The sequence below is a fragment of the Macrotis lagotis genome, chromosome 8, assembly GCF_037893015.1.
Source record: "Macrotis lagotis isolate mMagLag1 chromosome 8, bilby.v1.9.chrom.fasta, whole genome shotgun sequence".
In the NCBI taxonomy this organism is placed as follows: domain Eukaryota; kingdom Metazoa; phylum Chordata; class Mammalia; order Peramelemorphia; family Peramelidae; genus Macrotis; species Macrotis lagotis.
In genome coordinates, this window is record NC_133665.1 from 113338530 (window position 1) to 113359728 (window position 21199).

Below are 21199 nucleotides of genomic sequence, written 5' to 3' on the forward strand. Positions count from 1 at the left end.
AGCTCTTATAATGTTTACAATTTATGCTTCTCTACTGCTTTTTGAACTGCACACTGCTGCCAAGCTGTTCTTGTACATGTCTACATGTGTCTACATATTTTGGCCAAACTAGAATTTTCAAGACCTGTCACTAAATTTAGTACTTTGGGCCATGTACTATATTATAGGTTTTTAATTATTGCTGTTATAGAGGAATCATTCTTACTTCTAAGATTCTCTTTCTGTTGTGCTCAACTATATAGACTGAGCTTTCAAATAAGTTTTTTTTTTTAAAGATACACCTTTTTACCAACAAGATCTGTAGCCTAACAACCAGGCCATTGGACCCAGACTCAACATACTTCAAAATAGGTTTCATAAAGATACAGAACGTATCTGATGACTTTAGCTATACAGAATAAATCTAAGAGGAAGATATAATGACTTTATAAAATTTTACAAAAAGAAAAAGCTTTAGAAATTCTTGAGAAATGATTAGTATTTGCTTTAAAAATAAAGTACTAATATTTAATTTGAAATATAAGGAACTAGAGTTTGATCTAAACAAAAGGACATTTGAAAGCATTAAAGTAATTTTAATGTTTTAAAATTTTTTCTTTGATTTTAGGGGTTTTTTAGGTTTTTTTTTTTTTTTTGCAAGGCAAATGGGGTTAAGTGGCTTGCCCAAGGCCACATAGCTAGGTAATTATTAAGTGTCTGAGACCGGATTTGAACCCAGGCACTCCTGACTCCAGGGCCGGTGCTTTATCCACTGTGCCACCTAGCTGCCCCACTTTGATTTTATATTCCCTGTGTTTCTCAAGATGTCCCTCCCCATGAGTCTCCCAAAAGAACCATTAAATATCATTAAGAAGAAATAATTTAAAAAGCAATTGAGGTTTTTTTTTTGTTTGTTTTAGTTTTTGCAAGGCCATGGGATTAAATGACTTGCCCAAGTTTACACAGCTAGGTAATTATTAAGTGTCTGAGGTAGGATCCACTGTGCTGCCCCCAAGTTTTAAAATATATGAGCAAAAATAATAATCTAAGTAAGCTTTTTAATTATTGTTTGAATACAATCTTTTAATTCCAAAAAGATGACAATTTTTCTTCTATCAAATTTAAACTCTAGTTTTTGTAGGTTGAAAGGCATACATAAAAATCAGAAAGTTTGAGTTTTAGTTAATATATATATATATATATATATATAAACTATATTAAACATATATTTAAAAATCTCAGCATTTGATAATTTATCTTGCTTTAATTCCTGTCTCCCTAGTATTCATCCTTGGATTTTTCATGTAAAGCAATTGTTCTTAAATTCTGTATATTTATGTGTCTGCATGTATGTGTGTGTGCCTATGTATGTATGCGTGTATCATATTTGGCAATCTGGTGAAGCTGGCCACTTCTAAAAATAATGTTTTATAATGCATAATATAAAATAAAATTATAAGGGAAACCAATTATACTGAAATACAATTATCAAAATATGCTTTAACCAAAAGTCTGGTTGAGAATTCTAAAACTTTTGTTGCTAATTGAGATCTTTATTCCCTTGCCCTAGACAAGGCATAAATGAAACTTTTGATTTTTTTCATCAAAAAATCCTGTCTTGTAATGGAAAAAATGCATTTCGAGATGGAGGAAATTAGGTTGAATTTTGTCTCTGATGCTATCCATCTCTATGACATGACCAAGTCATACTGCTCTACTTTAGCTACTTTTTCTCATTTGTAAAAGAAGGAATAAAAGACAGAAAGAAAGGACTAATATGACAAAAGGTGATTCACTGGAGAGGGTAATGGCAAACTATTCTAGTATATTTGCCAAGAAAACCCCAAGGACATTATTTGCCTGGTGAGCTTTGGTTTATGGGGTTGGTCATGAAGAGTCAGACATGACTGAATGATTGCATAACAACAATGGAACAATAATTATAGCAGGGCATTTTATGGGAACAAAGAATTGTATACAATTGTAGAATTCTTCCTGGGACCTCCATTTTATGGAGTAGACCTAGATGGTCTTCATTCCCCTCCTAACCTTGTTCTTGGCTTCCAGACTCTATAACCATAACTCTACAATGAGTAAATTTATTTGCTTCCATCTGGTGGCAGGGACATGATTGAAGTGTGAGCTCCTCTCCATGATGGAAGCAAAAGACTCTAAGAATTACCTGAAGAGAAGCTAATGCCATGTTTCTTTTCTCTCTAAGAAGTAAGAAACCCAACATCTCTCTTCTTCCAAGCTTGTACCTATTCTATATTCCTCATACAGTTATATATCATTGAACAATCATTCTTCACCATTGAAAAGAGATCTATGTAAATAGACTTTGAGCCTGTAGTTACAATATAATGGACTGTTATTTTTCCATAAGAAATGAGAAGGAATCATTAGAATATGCATATGATTTGATGCAAAGGAAAATAAACAAAACCAAGAAAACAATATGTACAATAATAGTAGCAGGGTAAATTAAAAGATCACTGAAAGGAAATTGAGTTGTGAGTTTAAAAGACAAATGATAAAGATCCTGGAGAAATTATTACTCCCAGAAGAAATGCAGGGGACACTAATACAGAATATTGCAGACATTATCAAGCAAGTTTTTTTAAAATAACAAATATATTTGCTTGATTGTTTGCTTGTCACAAGAAAGAGGGAATGGTGGTACAGGGAGGAATGTTAAACCCAAATGTAAAGACAAAGATAGCAATGAAATATATTTCCCAAGGTCATAGAGGTAGAAAATAACTTAGGATTTGACTGCTTCTCCTCCATCTCCATGGATGTTCTTTCCAAGGTTGTTCTTAACAGCATGTCCTTGGAAACAGGGAGCAGAAGTCTATAACTCAGAAAGTTGAAAATTATATAATGGGGTAGAGACTTGGTAGAAAGATATGAAATGTTACCCTCTTTCTATGTGTTCATTTATAGAATATTTTAAAATGTGATTAAAATAATGTTTGTTAAAAGAAATAATATTTTTGTTTGTTTAGTGTTTTCCAGGGTGCCTGACAATTCAAATTCGTACTGTTTTATGTGTTTTCATCGTAATTTTACTTTACTCTGTGGCTCAAGGATGTGTGGTGAGTACTCAACTTTGTAATGCAAAGGCAGGATTTTGGCAATATTGTTATAAATAGAATTACACATTGTCACTAACTCTTCAAGTCATGTATTCTCTAGTTGTACCACAAGAGACCTATTTTAAAGTTGAACATTGAGTTTTAATAAATAGGGAATGATATTTTTTAAACATTTTGACTCTTTAACAAACAAAAACAGGTAATTTTTATCTTTTGTCTCCTGATATTCTACTTTTCATTTGGATATACCTATGTAGGCCTACATCCATTTCTAGAATATTTTTTAGGTATATGCATATTTCAATGCATTACACTTGAAATCATGAATTCAAATCTAGCCTCAGATTCTTACTAGTTGTGTCACCCTGGGCAAGTCATCCTGATTACCAATGAGAAGGAAATGGCAAGCAACTTTAATACCTTTACCAAGAAAATCCCAAATAGTGTCTGAGCATCAACAACAAATCTTTCTCCAATATGCACTACAAACTCTAAATTCAGCAAAACTAAGAAAAGTAACAATCCCAGTCAATGGAATATACCTCTTCATGAAGAGTTGCCATCAAAATCATATGTAGATTAAAAAATAAAATAAATTCTAAAAAATCATATGTAGATGACCAATTTTCAACAATTACAAGAAAAATTATTCAAGTTTAAAATACCCTTAACTTATGTTAATATGTGTTAGTCTAGAAGATACTTTCAGTGTCTGAATATGTCACTAATCCTATCACATGACATGAGATCACATATCAGTGAAAACAAGTCAGCTAGTTAGGATTTCATATATGGACTGGGAGTTAGAAAACCTGAGTTCAGATCTTGCCTCAAATATGTACTAGATATGTGACTCTTGGTGAATCACAACCTCAGCTTCCGTGTCTTCATTTGTAAAACAGGGATAATAATAGCTCTGTAAATCTCTTTAAAGTTTGTACAACCCTATATAACTGAGGTTAGCTACTATTGTTACCATCATCATCATCATCACTACTCCCAGTAGAAATGTGGGAAGAATATTCACATTTAAATTCTGGGCATAAATAGAATTGTTGGCAGGAATTTTCTTTCTTCTTTCCATATCGAAGAATGTGTGTGTGTTTTAAAACACAAATAGAGCTCTAACCCTAACCTTTGAAACCAATTAAGCTATATATGCTTTTAGAGAAAGAGAAAAGAGTAAAAGAATAAACATTTATTATTGTGGTTCCTGTGTTCCAGAGACTGAATCAAACACTTTATGCATATTATCTCATTTGAGCTGGGAGCTAAATATCTAATTCCTATTTCAAATTTGAGAAAATTGAAGCAAGCAGAGGTTAGTGAATTGCCCAGGATCAAACAACTAGTGTCTTAATCTGATTTGGAATTGAGGTCTTCATTGACTCCAAGATTAATGTTCTATCCACTGTACCACCTACCTGAAATAGAAGGAATCAAGTATTTCTACCATTAGATGATGTGGTTTGTAAGTTCATTGGATTTTAGGCATAATTTTACTTCTTTCTAAATAATTCCAAAGAATATGTATGTTTGATTTTGGATAATTAGAAGCAACTGTTGTATAGTAAAAAGAGCATTGTACAGTCAGAAAACTAGTTACCAATCTTGACTCTACCACTAACTTGTTTTATGACCATGGGCAACCCATTCAATATCTTTAAGTCTACGTTTCCTCAACTGAAAAATGAGGAAACAAAGAAATCTTGGTGGTTGCTTTTAGCTCTTTCTTTAAGGGTCTGTATGCAATTAGTATTTTGCCATTGTAGCATCTTCACAGTCCTGTCAAAATAACAATACTCCTCTCCATTGCTGTAAATTGTACAGAAAGACCTCAGACACTTAATAGCTGTATTGCACTGGTTAAGTCACTTTACCTCTTTTTGTCTCAGTTTCCTCACCTATAACTTAGAGATAATAATACACCTTACTCCCTGACTTTTTTGAGAGGATCAAATAAAATAATGTTTGTAAACCGATAGACACAATGCCTAGCAACTGGTAGATGCTACACAAATACTTGTTGTACATATGTGGTGGTTTTTGTTGATTTTTAAAGGTCATGACTGTTTTTTGGCAGTATCACAGGTGCACTCCTACATGCTACATACCTACTACATACTATACCATTCCTATTACTACATACTACAAATACTTGAACCTATCTAGACTAATGTGGAGGCAACTTCAGACTCCGGATTCTTTGTAGAGTTTGAGAGCAATGAGAATCACTAAAAGTTACAAGGTTAAGTAAGAGTCATAGGGTTTATTTCAAATTCTTTTGTTTTCTCCAAGTCTGTATGCAAGACATATTTCTATGCTGCAGATCTTGCAACTTTAAAATGTTTTGCTCATTTTCTTTTTTTTGTCATCTGCTTCCCAACAACCTTCAGTTTGCTTAAATCCCATCAAATATCTTGAGTTCCTCTATATAAGTAAATAATAGAACAAAAAAATTAAAACCTGAGATTCTTTCACTGGCAGTTGTCTGGAAATTACATTTTATACTAAAGCTTTAATAAAATATTAATCCCTACTTCAAAGTGTTTTTAATGGCATAAATTTCAGTTAGACTCTGTCCCTAAGTGCATGTGAATGTTCATTTCAAGTCCATAGGACTTATTATAATACAGAAAACCTGTATGTCATACTTTGTCCCCTATCACTAGCATTATTGCAGTTCATTCTTTATGCATATCCCTTTTTTCTTGTTCTAAAATTGGATTAACTTGAAAGCAAAGAAATATAAAAGTCGGGAACATATCAGTCATATTTTTAAAAATTGATATAGACTTTTCATTCTCAAAGAGAATCAATGGGATAGACACAAAAGTTCTATCTGTAAGAAGTCTTTAAAAAAGTGAATTAAGTGAAAAATATCTGCCAGGAATAACAATACAGTACCTCAAGCTCCCCAAAGTATTTTCTTTAAAATGATTCTGTAAGGTAAATGAGTAGTACAAGTTTATTATTCTTATTTTACATATAAAGAAATAGAGTTTCAGAGTGATTAAATGACTTGCCTAGGGGTCACATAGGAAGTATCTAAATCAGGATTCAAACTCAGGTCCTTAGTGAATCATACTCGAGTATTATTTCAGCTATATTACATTGCCACACTATGAAAACATTTTTTTTTTTACTTAATGAAGGCAAGGAAACTAGTTAAATATTTACTGTTAAAAATTTTCAACCCCCTTTTTTTGCAAATGCATAGCCTCAGTGACACAATTTCTATCCTTGTTGACCTGTGGTACAACAGGGTTATAGATGGAGCAGTAATGAGGGTGAAGCAACTTGGATTCACCAAAGGGTTTTAACTCTGAGTTGGGAAATTCGTTTGTTCCTCCTGGAAGTCTTGTCCATCCCAGGCCTCAGGGGCCTTTGCTGTCACCATATTGTCAGGGTTTTGTCTCTCGGGTTTTTGCTCATCTTCTGAGGTATACCATCCTCAAACACTACACCCTAAACCAATAACTTCCTAGGGTTTGTCCATGTTGAAGTGATTGGGGCTAGAATATAAAAGGAGATTGGCAATCCTCTCTAGGTATATACTTGACTTGGGGGGGAAATCCTCTGGGTACCACATCCTTCTCAAGCTGAATTTGTCCCCAGGTTCCAGAATTCCTGGTTAAGATGAGTCATAGAGAACAGTAATATATAACATTATAATGCACAAATATGTATATATAATATATATATGTGCATACATACATACATATAAAACATAAGCACTTATATACACTCATCCAAAGAACAAGAGAGACAACTCTAATAATAGAAATGGGATTTTTGTCTGCTACATATTCATTTTCAAGAACTCTTTTAGTTTCTGAGATCTATTCAAATGATAAATGTCCTTTTAAAGATGATTTAATCAACTTCAGTTCCAGACAATAGTCAACATTTATTAAACTATTCTCAATGAAAGGCACCATACAAATTATTGTGAACGAGTTAATCTGAACAAGGTTTTTTAAACAGTATTTTTTAGAAAAATCTAAGAAATAAAGGGTAAAGTTGAGGCAAAATTATTTAATAGAAGAACTGAGAAATTTAATCATTCCCAAGATTATAGCTATGGTGCTATTTGTTGTGTTTTTATTAGTATTTGTTATTAAATGCATTGAATTTTTCAGGTACTATGCTAAAGCACTGTCTGTACAAAGAAGGGTAACAGCACTTCTGTTCTCAAGAACTTACATTCTAAAAGGGAATGAAGCATAGATGGTAAAAGATTGGTAAATACAAGACATATACAGAGTAGATGAAAAGTAATATGAAAAAGGAACACACTGTGTTAAGGAGATGTAATATCTGAGTCAATTAAGTTCAATTCTGCAAGCATTCAGCATGTGCCTAAATAACTGTTTTTGACTACTTGTTTTATGGATAGAGTGATATCTTAACATTTCTGTGAAATAATGTGGCAAAAATTAGTTCAAACAATTTAGACTTAGTTCTTTCATTTGAAGACTAATATATGCAGATATATTCATGTATTTATACACATATATAATACATACACACATAAATGCTACATAAATATATATACTATGTGTTAAATATATTATAATATGTAGTGCTTATTATATGCAAACATGCAGAATAGGCAAGGTTGTTCAATTTTATAAATTCCTACATCTCATGATACAGTATAACAAAATCTAACCAATCTGGTCCTTTTTTATTTTTCTTAATAATCCTTTATAAAGAAACAAAACACAATGAATCTTTGTAGTGAAATATTTCAAAAATGATCTCTCTGGGTTGTACAATAAAGATGGTAAGAAAGAAGCAGTAGATTCTGTCCTATCTGGCCTCTGGGGAATGAGAGCAAATTACCACCATGACTTTCATCCAGATAAGGAAAGAATTTTGCTGATAGTCTGTCATGCTATAATTATGTCCCAGAAGTAGGATAGATTTCACTGACTGGAAAGGGTATCCTTATCAAAGAGAGGTGGGAGACTGGTAACATAGTAAAATGTATATTCCTATATGTATGTTGGAATATTTGTTGGGATGGGAAGAAGAGGAAGAAAGAAGAAGAGGAAGAAAACTTTTTAAGAAAAAATTTTTAATGATAGAACATTGAAAAAATCAATCTGAGTCTCATTTTTCCCAATCCATAAAATAATATTTGCCTTATGTGGTTGAAAACTTTGTTGAAAGAAAAATAATTTGTAAATCTTGAAATATTAGACAAATACGGGTTGTTATTTTTCTATCATCTAAAAATATGAATGGCATACAATATTACAATATTTTTAGTATGTTTAAAAGATCAAGTGAGATGATATATGTAAAACTCATTCTAACCACATGAAATATGAGCTTTGTAAATGATCAACTACTAAAATGGGCTAGATACCTATTTTAAACTAAAAATATTTCAAGAGATAAGATACTGGAGTTGTTTGATAGTATGTGTGTATGTGTATGTATGTATGTATGTATGTATGTGTTTATGTGTTCAAAATGTATTATTACTTCACAGCATTTTGTTTTCTACCCTCCTTTCTTCCTACTCTTCCAGGTGGGCTGCATGTCTTGGTCGTGGAACACTAATTCCAGCAGCTCCATAGTGATTATTTCTTCTGGAGGAATGAATAAGACCAGAAATGTCTTGCCCTGTGACACAGCTCATCACGCATTCCTCTCCTGCATTGTGGGGACTTTGACACTGGCAATATTTCTCCGTGTCTCTTCATTGCCAAAAATGATCCTTCTCTTTTTGGTTACAGTCTTATATATACTTGTTTTGGAACTCAGTGGATACAGAAAGGCAGTGGGGTAAGTGAACTTACTGGACTATCACTAGGGGAAGGGATCTAAAGGGTCTCTTTGGAGGGTATTTGCCATTTGACAATTATTCCAGTATAGATCCAACTCTTAAGACAGTGATTTTTGGGATTCAACTTTTAAAAAATTTCAGCTCTGAATTTTTTTCCCTCTTCTCTCCCCCACCCATCAACACACAGACTGAAAAAATAAGAATAATAGAATCAATTACAGATAAGTAGAGTCAGGCAAAAAAACAAAAACCAACAACAAAAAACACCAGTGGGTTCCATATGCACCAAATGCCTCACTTTTTCATCTGGAAGCTAAGTCTATGTTTCATCATAATTTTTCTAGAATTGAGGTTACTCATTGAAGTGATCATGGTTTCTAAATTAAAAAACTTAAAATTCTGATAAATGTAGTAGCAAGGATTCCAAAGGACCAATGATGAATCAGGTTTTCCATCTCTGACAGAGAAGTGATGGACTTAGGGTGAAAAATGATAAATTTATGCTCTGGACATGACCAATGCATGAATTTTCTTTGCTTCACCATTTTGCTTTTCTTGTTCTCCTTCCTTTCTAACAGAGGAAGAGGAAGTAAGTAAGAGGGTGGGAAATAGATATCTTTTGTTTAATGAAAAAAACTAGAAAAAAGCTATGATTTTATTGATAGTGCTATATTTATACAAGTATATTTCAGGAAAATATCTAAAATTTTTTTTATTACATTGAATGCTTTGAAGTGAACTGGGACATACTGATAAGGAAAACAATATATTCTGAAGGCTTGAGGTTTCTTTATTAAAAATTAATATATTTAAATGTCTTTTATGTTTCTGCTTTACCATAAATATCATTTTCAAAATTATATCAATATTTTTAAAACAACAAAGGAAATATCCAAGGTTAAATCAATCAGTTTGGTGGACTCTTCCATAGTCACTAATTTATTTTAAATTTTTCAAAGAACAAATCAGTACTCTTAATACTTGCCATAGTGATTGGCACATAATAGGTATTTAAGAAATATTTTACCTATTAAAAATAGTCAGGGCATGTCCTTTTAAGCACAAAAATGAACCAAAATCCATTGTGGATAAAACTGTTAAACCAGTGGAACACTGAATGACATAAAAAATCATTGAAATCCTTGAATTAAGAATTAATTCTACCTATAATCTTCAGAGTAGTTGCATTTATGAGATTACTCAAGGTAGTTTCTTTTATATTAATCTAAAAATTGTTGACTTCAGGAACTGATCACTAATTTGACCTTCTATTTTCTCCTAAGGGGTGGCACCTTTTTCCTCCGTGGATATGAGCCCATATTGGCTATTTTGCTGTTTTCCTGTGCTCTGGCCCTTCATGCCAGACAAGTGGACTTGAAATTACGTCTGGACTACCTCTGGGCTGTACAGGCAAGAAATCCCTTCTCCTTTCACTATAAGTGACTGTGTATGCCAAAACCATTTGCTAAAAATATTAGCTAAGAAGGGGAATAATTGCCTTTAAATAACAAAAACCATCACCAAAGAAAAAGAGAAAATAGATTGAAAAGAAAGTATTAATTTCAGCACTTGAGAAGCTGACATTCTAATGGAGGAGGTGATATGCAGATAACTAGCTTTATTCCAGATTCACACAGAAGATATGAAATAGCAGCCACAGGGATCCAGAAGGACTTCTGGCAAAAGGTGGACTTTGAGATGAGTCCAGAAGAATGTTAGGAAAGTAAGAAGCAGAAGTAAGAGAATAGAGGATTCTAAATATGATAAATAACCAATAAAAGGACATTCAAATGACTGTTGTAATGAAAGATGTAAGAAACTGCAAGGAAACAAGAGCACTTGTGGAAGATGTAGAGGGGAGAAGGTATAAGAAAACTTTAAAGGTAGGAAGGAGTTGTGTTGTGAAGGACTTTAAAAATCCACATGAAGGCTTTATAATTGATCCTGGTGGTAATGAGGAACACCTAGAAACTTACTTAGGGAAGCTGCTATGGTCAAATTTAAATTTCAGAAAAATCATTTTGGTGGTTGCATAGAGAATGGATTGGAGGATAGAGAGACTAAGAGGAACAAGTGATGAGTGCTTGAACTCAAGTGGCTGTTTTCATGCAGAGAAGGAGATATTTATATGAGAAATGTTGAGGCATGATTTGGCAATGGACCAGATGTATGGTATTAAGAATGAGGATTCAAGAATGTCACTGAAGTGTGAACTTGAGTGAATGAGAAGATGAATTATTATCTTGAGGTAGAGTACAATAGAGTGATTATTTTATATTCTATATACATATGTTTATACATACATAACTGCCTGGCAAGAAATATAATAATTTTCTAATAATCTGAGCAAAAACAGTAGTCTATAAACTTTGCTCATGATTATCATTTGCACGATGGACAACATTAAAATAGGGACATGTGTAGGCTAGCAGAATGTCCTAACCTATTGCTAAATTCCCAGTCCAAATACTTGTCTGGTTAATGATTTCTTGAATTTTGATGATAGGTTAAAGAATGTATAGGTGTGGATAAAGCACCGGCCCTGGAGTCAGGAGTACCTGGGTTCAAATCCGGTCTCAGACACTTAATAATTACCTAGCTGTGTGGCCTTGGGCAAGCCACTTAACCCCGTTTGCCTTGCAAAAAACCTAAAAAATAAACCAAAAAAAAAAGAATATATAGATGCTTATATAATTGCCTTCTCAAATTTTAACCAAAAGTCTAGGGATTTTTATTTTCTGCTATCAATATCCTTTGAAATCCCTAGTTATAGTGTGTGTATAACTTTGATATTTGGTGACCCTTAGTGGTGAATTCTTATTAAAACAATGGAAAAGTGCATGATGTGAATACATTAGCAAGTTCTTGTGGTTTTTATTATTAACATTCAGTGATTTTGATGAGTCCCATGATTTCATGTTATGGGCAAACCCTGGTTAGTCTTCAGTTGTGGTTGTTCAGTTGTTCAGTCTTTCTGACCCCATGTGAAGTTTTTGTTTTGGCAAAGATACTTGACAAATATATTGATTTGTCATTTCCTCTTCATGCTAATTTTATTGATGAGAAAACTGAGACAAACAGGGTTAAGTGACTTGCCCAAGGTCATATAGCAATAAGCATCTGAGGTCAGATTTGAATTCAGGAAGATGAGTGCCTGACTCCAGACTTGGAAATAAATCCACTATGCCAACTAGCTGCCTTAGTAGGTACCTTTGTGGCACAGTGGATAGAATAGTGGACCTGAAATGAGACTCTCAGACTGACCTGAGTTCAAATCCTTTCCTAGATATTTAACAGTTGTATGACCCTGATAAAGTCACTTAGCTTTGTTCAGTCAATGTTTCCTGATTAGTAAAACAGGGCTTTTAACATCATCTAGTTCACATAGTTGTGAGGTGTATACTAACATTTATTGACTATAAAGTATACTATAAATACTAGATATTATTAGTGTTAACATGATTCTGTTGATGGACTATCTCTTAATAAAAACTTACATTAACTAAGATCAGATAGAGCCATCACAAGAATGAATGCTTTTGGCCATAGAAGCTTCCTTGATTGACAAAGACTAGATAGATTTGTAACCTGAAATCTGCTTCCCCTCTCCCATCCCACCCAAAACCCCAAATAAAATAGAACACTTTTGTGACCTGCCTTGGTCATTAGTGTGAGCTAGTCCTTTTATGACAGAAGTTTCTGCAAGAGCTTGCCCATAACTGAAAGACCCTAGAGTCATTTCCATATAATAGAGGAGGTTTTAGTAGAAGAATATTTCACAATGAATGTTGAAATTATATGCAACTTTATATTGCATTTACTTGAGGCATCAATGTTTTAGTGTATTTTTTTAAAGTTAGTGTTATTAGTCACAAGATTATTGTACTATATCTTTTCTTTTGTTATCTATCTTTGCTCTCCAGGAATTCTTTAAGGGATTCTCAATGCTCAGAATTGTAAGAACTATAACATCTATTTCTCTACCAGGGGTTTTTATAGTATTATTTTTGATATTAAAATTGAATCCATTTGAAATGTATTATGGAGTATGAAGTAAAGGTGTTCATCTAAACATAATTTCTGCCAGACTGCTTTCCATTTTTATCCCAGAAGTTTTTGCCAGTTAAGAAACTTCCCTAGTCCCAACCCTATTAATTTATATTTTCTTCTTTATAAAATACTGCATTATTGAGTTGTATTGTTTCTTTTTCTCTCTCTTACCTAGACTATTTCATTGATTTGTCTCTTTATTTTTCAACAAATACCAGATGGTTTTGATGACTGCTGTATTATAATATAATTTGAGCTTTGGGAGTTCTATCTCCTCTTTGTTCTTACTTCTTTTCATCATTTCCCCTTAATGTTTTTGATTTTTTGTGCTTCCCAATCAATTTTATTACTACTGTGTCAAGTTCTATAAAATATTTTTCTTGTTCTTCAGTTATTTTTCAATTATGTATGATTATTTTATGATCCCATTTGGAGTTTTCTTGTCAAAGTTTCCAGAGTGGTTTGCCATTTACTTCTTTAGCTCATTTTATAGATGAGGGAAACTGAGTCAAATAGGCTTAAGTGGTTTGCCGTGGGTCACATGGCTAATAAATGTCTGTTGTTGAATTTCAACTCAGGTCTTCCTGATCCAGGCCTGGAAATAATTCCACTGTACTATCTAGATGCCCTCTATAAAGTAACCTCCTTGGTGATTTGATTGTTATAGCCTTAAAATTATAAATTAATTTTGGTAGTAATGTCTTTTTATTAAATTGAATGACTTAGCCTTGAGCACTGAGAATTACTCCAGCTATTTAAGCTATTTTATTTCTTCAAGGAGCCTTTTTCTAGTTGACTATAAGTTTTTATTGTGTACTTTGATAGGTCAATTCTCACATTCTCTGTACATTTTCTGTAATTTGAAATGAGATCTAAATTTTGATGGTGTTATTATTCTATAGAAACTTTTGAGGATTTATTTTGTAGCTTGCCACTTTGCTGAAATGACTAATTATCTCAATGTCTGCTAATCCCTTAGGATTTTCTAAGTAAATCATCATCTCAGCAGCAAATAGGAATAGTTTTAGCTTCTCTTTGCCTATTTTTATGCCTTTAATTTCTTATTGTCTTATTGTTATTGCTAGCAACTATGTCAAATAATAATTGCATATGTTGCTTGCTTTTGGATTTAGATGATTCTTTTCAGGGTATTAAAAAAAGATCTCTATGCATGCTTTGTAAGGTTTTTAGCACAAAGGTGTATTATATTTTGTCAAAGGCTTTTTCTGCATCTGTTGAGATGAACATATAGTTTTGAATGTATGGAGTTTTTATATGATAATTATTTTTATTTTTTCCTAATTATAAATCATTCTGGCTCCCTGGAATAAATCCCACTTGATTTTTATGGATAATTTCTTGGATAAATAACTGTAGTCTTTATGACAGGATTTTGTTTAAAATTTTGGAGTCAATTTTTAGAGTTCATTAATGATATGTCTCTACTTTTCTCTTTGTTTTATCTTTCCCTGATTTAGGTATTAGGACTATATTTGCGTCATGAAAGGATTCTGGCAGGATGTTTTTGTTCTTTTTTTTGTGAAGTTTAGGTACTAACTGTTCTTTAAAAGTTTGCTAAAATTAACCTGTGAATTCATCAGGATCAAGAGTTCCCCCCACTCCCCCTTGGTAATTCCTTTACAACTAGATTTATTCCCTTTTCTGAGACTGAGTTGTTTATGATCTCCATTTAATCTTTTGTTAATTTGAGTATTTTGTATTTCTGAAAGTATTCTACTATTTCTTTTGTGTTCTCAGTTTAGTTAGCATATAACTATGCATAATGTGTTCTAATTATTCATTTTTTTATTTATTCTGCTTGTTTGATATTTTTTTGATTTGATTTTCTCCTCTTTTTAAAAATCAGATTACATAAGGGTTTATCAATTTTATTAGGATTTTCAAGTAACTATTTTTTTAGTTTTATTCATCATTTCTAATTCTATTTCCAGTATTATTTATCTCCCCTCTAATTTTTGATATCTACTCTTTTATGCATAAAAAGCTTTAAATCTATATTCAGTTGTTTAGTCCTCTCTTTTTCTATTCTAGTCCTCTCTTATTTCTATTTTTCTATTTTTCTATTGCTTAATTTATGTTCATAAGAATATGAATTTTCCAGTGAGGACTGTCTTTGTTGCTTCTTAGAAATTCTAGGTTCTTTCATCATTATCATTTTTTAGAGGTATTGTTTCAATGAATTTTCTTTGTCTTATTTATCATTTAGGATTCTATTGATCTGGATCTTTTGCTTATGGTTCCTGAGCCAGTTATACTTTTTATTACATTATATCTATAAATTATACATTGACATATTATGCCTTTTTACATTTATTGGCAACTTTTCTATGCACTTGCACATTGTCAATATTTGTAAATGTTCTGTGTGTTGCTAAAGACATACATACATATGTATATAATACATATATATATATATATATATATATATATCCTTTTGCTGTCTCATTCAGATATGGCATAAGTCTCTTAATTGTTCAGTTCCTTATTTCCCTTTATTTATCTTTCTGAGAATCTTACCCAAAATGGAGAGAGATTGAAACATCCTGTCATACTGTTTTACTCCGTTTTTTTCTTGTAGTTCATCAGATGTTTTCTTTATGATTTTGGTTGCTAGGAACATGGAACAGATAAGCTTATTACTAATATTGCTTTGTATATAACCTCTCACTTAAAACTTACAAGAACGCTAAACTTTTTTGTGTTCTGATCCTCTTTAATAATCCAGTGAAATTTATAGTCCCATTATTAGATTTTAAAAAAATCATGGTTGAAATAAGTGTTCATTTTCAACAAAAGTCAATAAAAATAAATATGTGATTTTTCTTCCTTTCTCACAGTCTCTGAAATCTATCCATGGAGCAGCAATCTGTGGAACACAGGTTAAATACTCCATGTACTAGAGGCATTATGATTCCCATTTTGTGAATGAGGGAAATTATTGCTTAGAAAAATTAAGTGACACGGGCAGCTAGGTGGAGCAGTGGATAGAGCACCGGCCCTGGAGTCAGGAGTACCTGAGTTCAAATCCGGCCCCAGACACTTAATAATTACTTAGCTGTGTGGCCTTGGGCACACATTGCCTTGCAAAACTGAAAAAAGAAAAAAAAAAGAAAAATTAAGTGACTTATTCAAGATCAAATAGCTAGATTCAAACCCAGGATGTGTTGAGTCCAATGTCAACACATTATCCTCTTTACCATACAGGGTACTATTGCAAGCAAAATGACATACAGAGTAGTAGGGGTATATGGATAAGCAATGGATTATTTTTTTAAAATTTCAAGTTAAACGGAATGGTAAGTTCTCTAAACTGATTTTTTTTTGGGGGGGGGAATTGTATTAGTATCCTGATTGAAAAATTTCATGATAGTACATTTCCTAGAGTATCCTGGCCAATGTAATGACCTGCCACAGAAGCAGGGCTGGGTTGCCCAGAGTACAGTTGACATATTTTCCCAGGGTCATGCAATGGAATAACCTTCAATTTGGAGACTCTTCTAGGGTAAAGTGGAATGACGCAGTAACCTGTGGGCCCTGGAATCTCTCTCTAGTAGTATGGCATCATGGAAACCTGCCTAGCTTATTTTGTAGAGGTCATCCAAATAGGATTGGAAACTGGAACAGATCAAAATCAATGTTTGTGTGTTTGTTGTTGAAAAAATCTCTTTGTAAGATAGGGAAAAAAAAACCTAAGTAATATACAAATATGGTTTAATTTTAGTATCTCTTGGGCTTCAAAGGAAGCAATATAGAAAAAAGAGTCCAAACTCCTATTCTAGCATATTTGACATTATATATATATATATATATATATATATATATATATAATATATATATAAATATATATATATATACAGGAATATAATCTCATCAAAAATGTTCCTTTTTCAATCATATATAAAATATTTACTGTGAGAAAATATACTTCAGAATTGATGGAGATAAAACCTAGGCCCTATGCTCATTGAACTTACTGTCTAGTAGAGAGATAACCCATAAACTTACATGACTACAATGTTCAGGGAAGTGACATGATTATTCTGACAATGCTAGGAAGGGTTTATTGGATGGAGAGGTCAAGGGAGGTAGGAAGATATAAGAAAGCTACTCTAAAAATTCAGGCAAGTAGTCATGAGCAACTCATACCATGGTTACCTAACCATTTTAAAGATGAAAGTCTTTACCTATCACAGGATTCAGTTAGTCAATAAACATTTTTATTAAGTGCTTACTACATAACAAATACTAAACTAATACTGGGTAAAAAAAAAGTCCTTACCTTGAAGAGATTACATTTTCATGGGGTGGAGGGATAGAAAGGTACATATCTATGTATGTATCAAAGTATATACATTATATAAAATGAATAGGAGGTGGTCATGGAAGGGATGCCATTTGCGGGGAGGGAGTGGCAGGAAAGACTTTACATGATGGGTGTTATTTGAGCTGAATTTTAAAGGAAACTAGAGATTCCAAGAGACTGAGAAGAGGAACTACTTTGCAGACATTGGGACAGAAGACTTGGAATATAACTTACAAGGCACCAAGAATAGGTTGCATGTCTAGAAAGAGAACATGGAGAGTTAATGGGTAAGAAGACTGATTTTGAGGACCTTTAAGTATTTAATAAAGGAGTTTATTTTTGGTCCTTGAGTCAATAGAGATTTAGTTTTTATTTGAATTTGGGGGGGGTCTTTTGGAGGGTATGGTGGTGATGCTTTGGGAAGAATTATCTTAGTGATTATGGAAACAATGAGTTGGGGATGGAAAGAGACTTGAGACAGATTGTATGTGAAGCTCATAAAATAATCCAGATGAAAAATGATAAGGTCCTAAATTAGGGCAGTAAATTTATGAATGGAGATGGGAGGATATTTATGTCAGAGGGATGTTAAAGATATAGAATAGTCCAGTTCTAGCAACTAATTGGATATTAAAGGTAAAAGAGAACAAGGGCTTAATGATGACACCCAAGTAGTATCCTCAAAGGAGATAGACAAGATCTTATAGTTGGAAGGGACCTGAAAAGATATCAGAGTTGGCAGGGACATAGGAGTCTATTTACTCCAATATTAAATGTACCTTGGGCAGCTAGATGATACAGTGGATAGAGCTCTAGGCTTAGAGGCAAGAAGACCTGTCTTCCCAAGTTCAAATCCTGCCTCAGACATTCATTTAGTTCTCATTAAGTAGCTAAGCTAAGACAATTTAACAAATTAATTTAACTTTTCAGACTACTAGAACTCATGAAAATCTCAGAAGGCTAAGAAATTAATGGAGGACTCTTCAAAATAGTGATATCTATGAAATTTCTTCACTTTTAATCTTGGCACGAATTATTCCTAAGAAAAAATCAATTGTGATTTTGCTCCTAGCACCATCTTAAACTTAAAACTAATTTAAAAATTTGAGATTGAACTTCCAGAACACTCAAAGTCCTCTAGTATAAAGAGCTGAAAGAAAATTTGGCAGTCATTCTAGGGGCAGCTAGGTGGCATAGTGAATAGAGTACTGGCCCTGAAGTCAGGAGGACCTGAGTTCAAATTTGACTTTAGCGTCTTAATAATTGCCTAGTTGTGTGACCTTGGGCAAGTCACTTAACCCTATTGACTTAAATAAATTTTAAAAAATTTAAAATAAAAAAAAGAAATCAAGGCCCATCTTGAAAGGTAAAAGGTTGGCCTGGTGTCACATAGGCAGTAATCAAAATTACAATTCAACCCAATGTCTTTTGACTTGCCTTCTAAATCTAGGCCTCTTTCTTTTCTCTCAGGTAATTGAAACCAAACACAAATTTTCCCTTCAAATTTGCCAATTAAATTTAGTCCTTTTAATTTTCTTCAAATAAACATTTGCAAATGTTTTGTTGAAAGAAGTAGAAGGGGAAGGCAGAATGTAGAGTCATGTAATTTTGAAGATGTTGAGGTAATTTATTTTAGAAAACTTTTATAGTAAAAAGAAATAGTTACTTAGTTACTGTGAGGCAGTATAATATAGGATATTAGAGGGGTGGACTTTGAGTTAGAAAGACTGGGGGTTCAAGACAGTCTAAGGCTGAACATTGTCAAGTGGGTGCTATTCTCCATTGGTGGAGAGGATTACTTGTCTTGGAGTTCCTTCTTCCAATAGAATCATTAGTCTAATCCTTCCCTCTTTCCATTTTTTTAAAGTCAACTATAGTATTAGGTGAAACACCCACACAAAGAACTTTTAGATACTTAACTCACAATATTCAAACTAGCCACTAATTTACCGATTTTTATCCTGTTTTAAATTATAAAGGAACTGAATTGATGGAAAGGACATGAGGCATTTTGTAACAAGGACAAGAAAAAGAGACTGTAAATCTGGTTTTACTGAGTCATGTATTATTCCTCTGTTCATACTTAATTTGGGCATCACCATCAAAACACATAATGCAATAATACTACATGGATAATTTCTATCAAATTTGTAAGCTCAGGAATTGATTGTGTTTCATTATATGTGTATATAAAGCCATGCTAACTTGGACGAGTACAGAAAGAAAAGTCTGATTTTATTAGCTGATGGATTTGCGAAGTAAAAGATTATTTGATTGTCCAGTCAAATGTCAAGTGTTCAATCAGAATGTCAAAAAAACAATCACACTTCTTTTTTTGGCATATTTCCTTTTCTGGCCATCCAAATATAGGTATCATAGGTAATGACACCCTCTTAACAAAATCATCCCTACTTTTCTGTATTTTTAAAAGTCTTGAGTAAGCCAAGGGCTTCATTCTATCATCTCTCAATTCAGAAAATCAAGGATTTACAGATAATTGCACAAGATTAATTAACAGTCAGTAATAGCTGGCCTGGTGTCTCCATAGCACTGGAACTCTAATTGCTTTTGTATAATGAGACCTAATTGTGGAACGTCCCTCTCCCATTGAAGACAGGCACCTTCCTGGCATCTTAGAATAGTTAAGTGATTTACCCCAAGCTCACACAGCCAGTATGTGTGTTAGAAATGGAACTTGGATTTAGTCTCCAAGACCAACTTCCTATCCTTTGGGCCACATTTCTCTCTCAATTTTACAGATGAGAACACTAAAATGCAGAAAGGTAATGACCCTACACATAACTAGGAAAAGACAAGATCTGCACCCAGGTCTTTAGAGTTTCATTTCCTCATTGTTCATTTCTCCATAAACAGTAAATTTGTTCATTTTTTTTGAGGCAGTCAGGGTTAAGTGACTTGCCTAAGGTCATACAGTTAGTATTTAACACATGTTCTCCTGAGTACAATATCAGTTCTCCATCTACTGTGCCATCTAGCTGCTCCCATAGACTTTTCAAATGCTAACTTTATTCTCACATCTTTATCCACTCACATTTCCTATAAATGTTTGTTACAAAAGCTCTGGACTTAGTAGGATGGAATGAACAACTCAAAAAAAGAAAGAAACCCAAATTGATTCAGAGCTTCACTATATTTTGATCTTATTTACACAAGGGTTCATTAACCCTTAGTTCTGTTATCTTGGTTAATCCAGTCACTGTTGTGACATCATTGCATCAAATAACAGAACTCCTAGGGGACTGTTTAAACTCGAGTACAATGAACCTAGAGACAAAATAAATATTGAAAATATTTACTTAGGTCCTTTGATTTCTTGGTCAGGAAGATATAAGTGTTTTTTTTTAAAAAAAAAAAACACTTTCCAGGATACGGAGATCCTAAATTTTCTTTTTGGGGAGAATACCAAGGAATTCATTTTGAATTTTTCCCTACCTTTGTAATTAATCAAATGTCAAGGGGAAAAAAAACAACTTTCAAGTAATTAGAAACATTAAAAAATTCCTGAAAAAAAAACTTGCTTTTTCCTTGAAGAAAATAAAACTGAAACCATATGTCAGGAACATAATATAGCAATTATCAGTATATTTGGAGAGTAAATAAATAAGCTGTAGCCAACTAATTGAAAAATGCTGCCCTAAAAACAAGGTCAGTTTGAATAGATGAATCTATGCTGGGCCTTGAAAGTCAACAAACTGAAGCTCTATGATACTCATTTAGGGAAGAGATGTCATTGTAAAAACCTGGACTTGAAGCCCTATTAATGGGGAACCTCATGAAATAGATCAGGGAAGTAGAAAAAACATTTAAATAGAAGTCAAAACAACTGGTCCCCTGATAGCAGGAAGTTCAGTGACCCTTAGTCCCTTCCCTTATCATCAACTTGACTGAACTTGGGGAAGTTATTGCATTGGTGTGTTATGATATCCC

The 21199-nt window shown here is 33.0% G+C and overlaps 1 protein-coding gene across 2 annotated transcripts in view; it reads left to right on the forward strand.

Annotated features, from left to right (window-relative positions):
• Nucleotides 1-21199, forward strand: part of ADCY1 (adenylate cyclase 1) — a 370465-nt gene that overhangs the window by 301084 nt on the left and 48182 nt on the right. For both annotated transcript variants that reach the window (XR_012470935.1, XM_074198240.1), the window contains exons 12-14: nt 2988-3077; nt 8620-8876; nt 10161-10287. Coding sequence is in view for 1 of the 2 variants with exons in the window: in XM_074198240.1 (XP_074054341.1) it covers nt 2988-3077; nt 8620-8876; nt 10161-10287 (474 nt within the window). In the remaining variant the exon portion in view is untranslated. The remainder of the gene's footprint in view (nt 1-2987; nt 3078-8619; nt 8877-10160; nt 10288-21199) is intronic.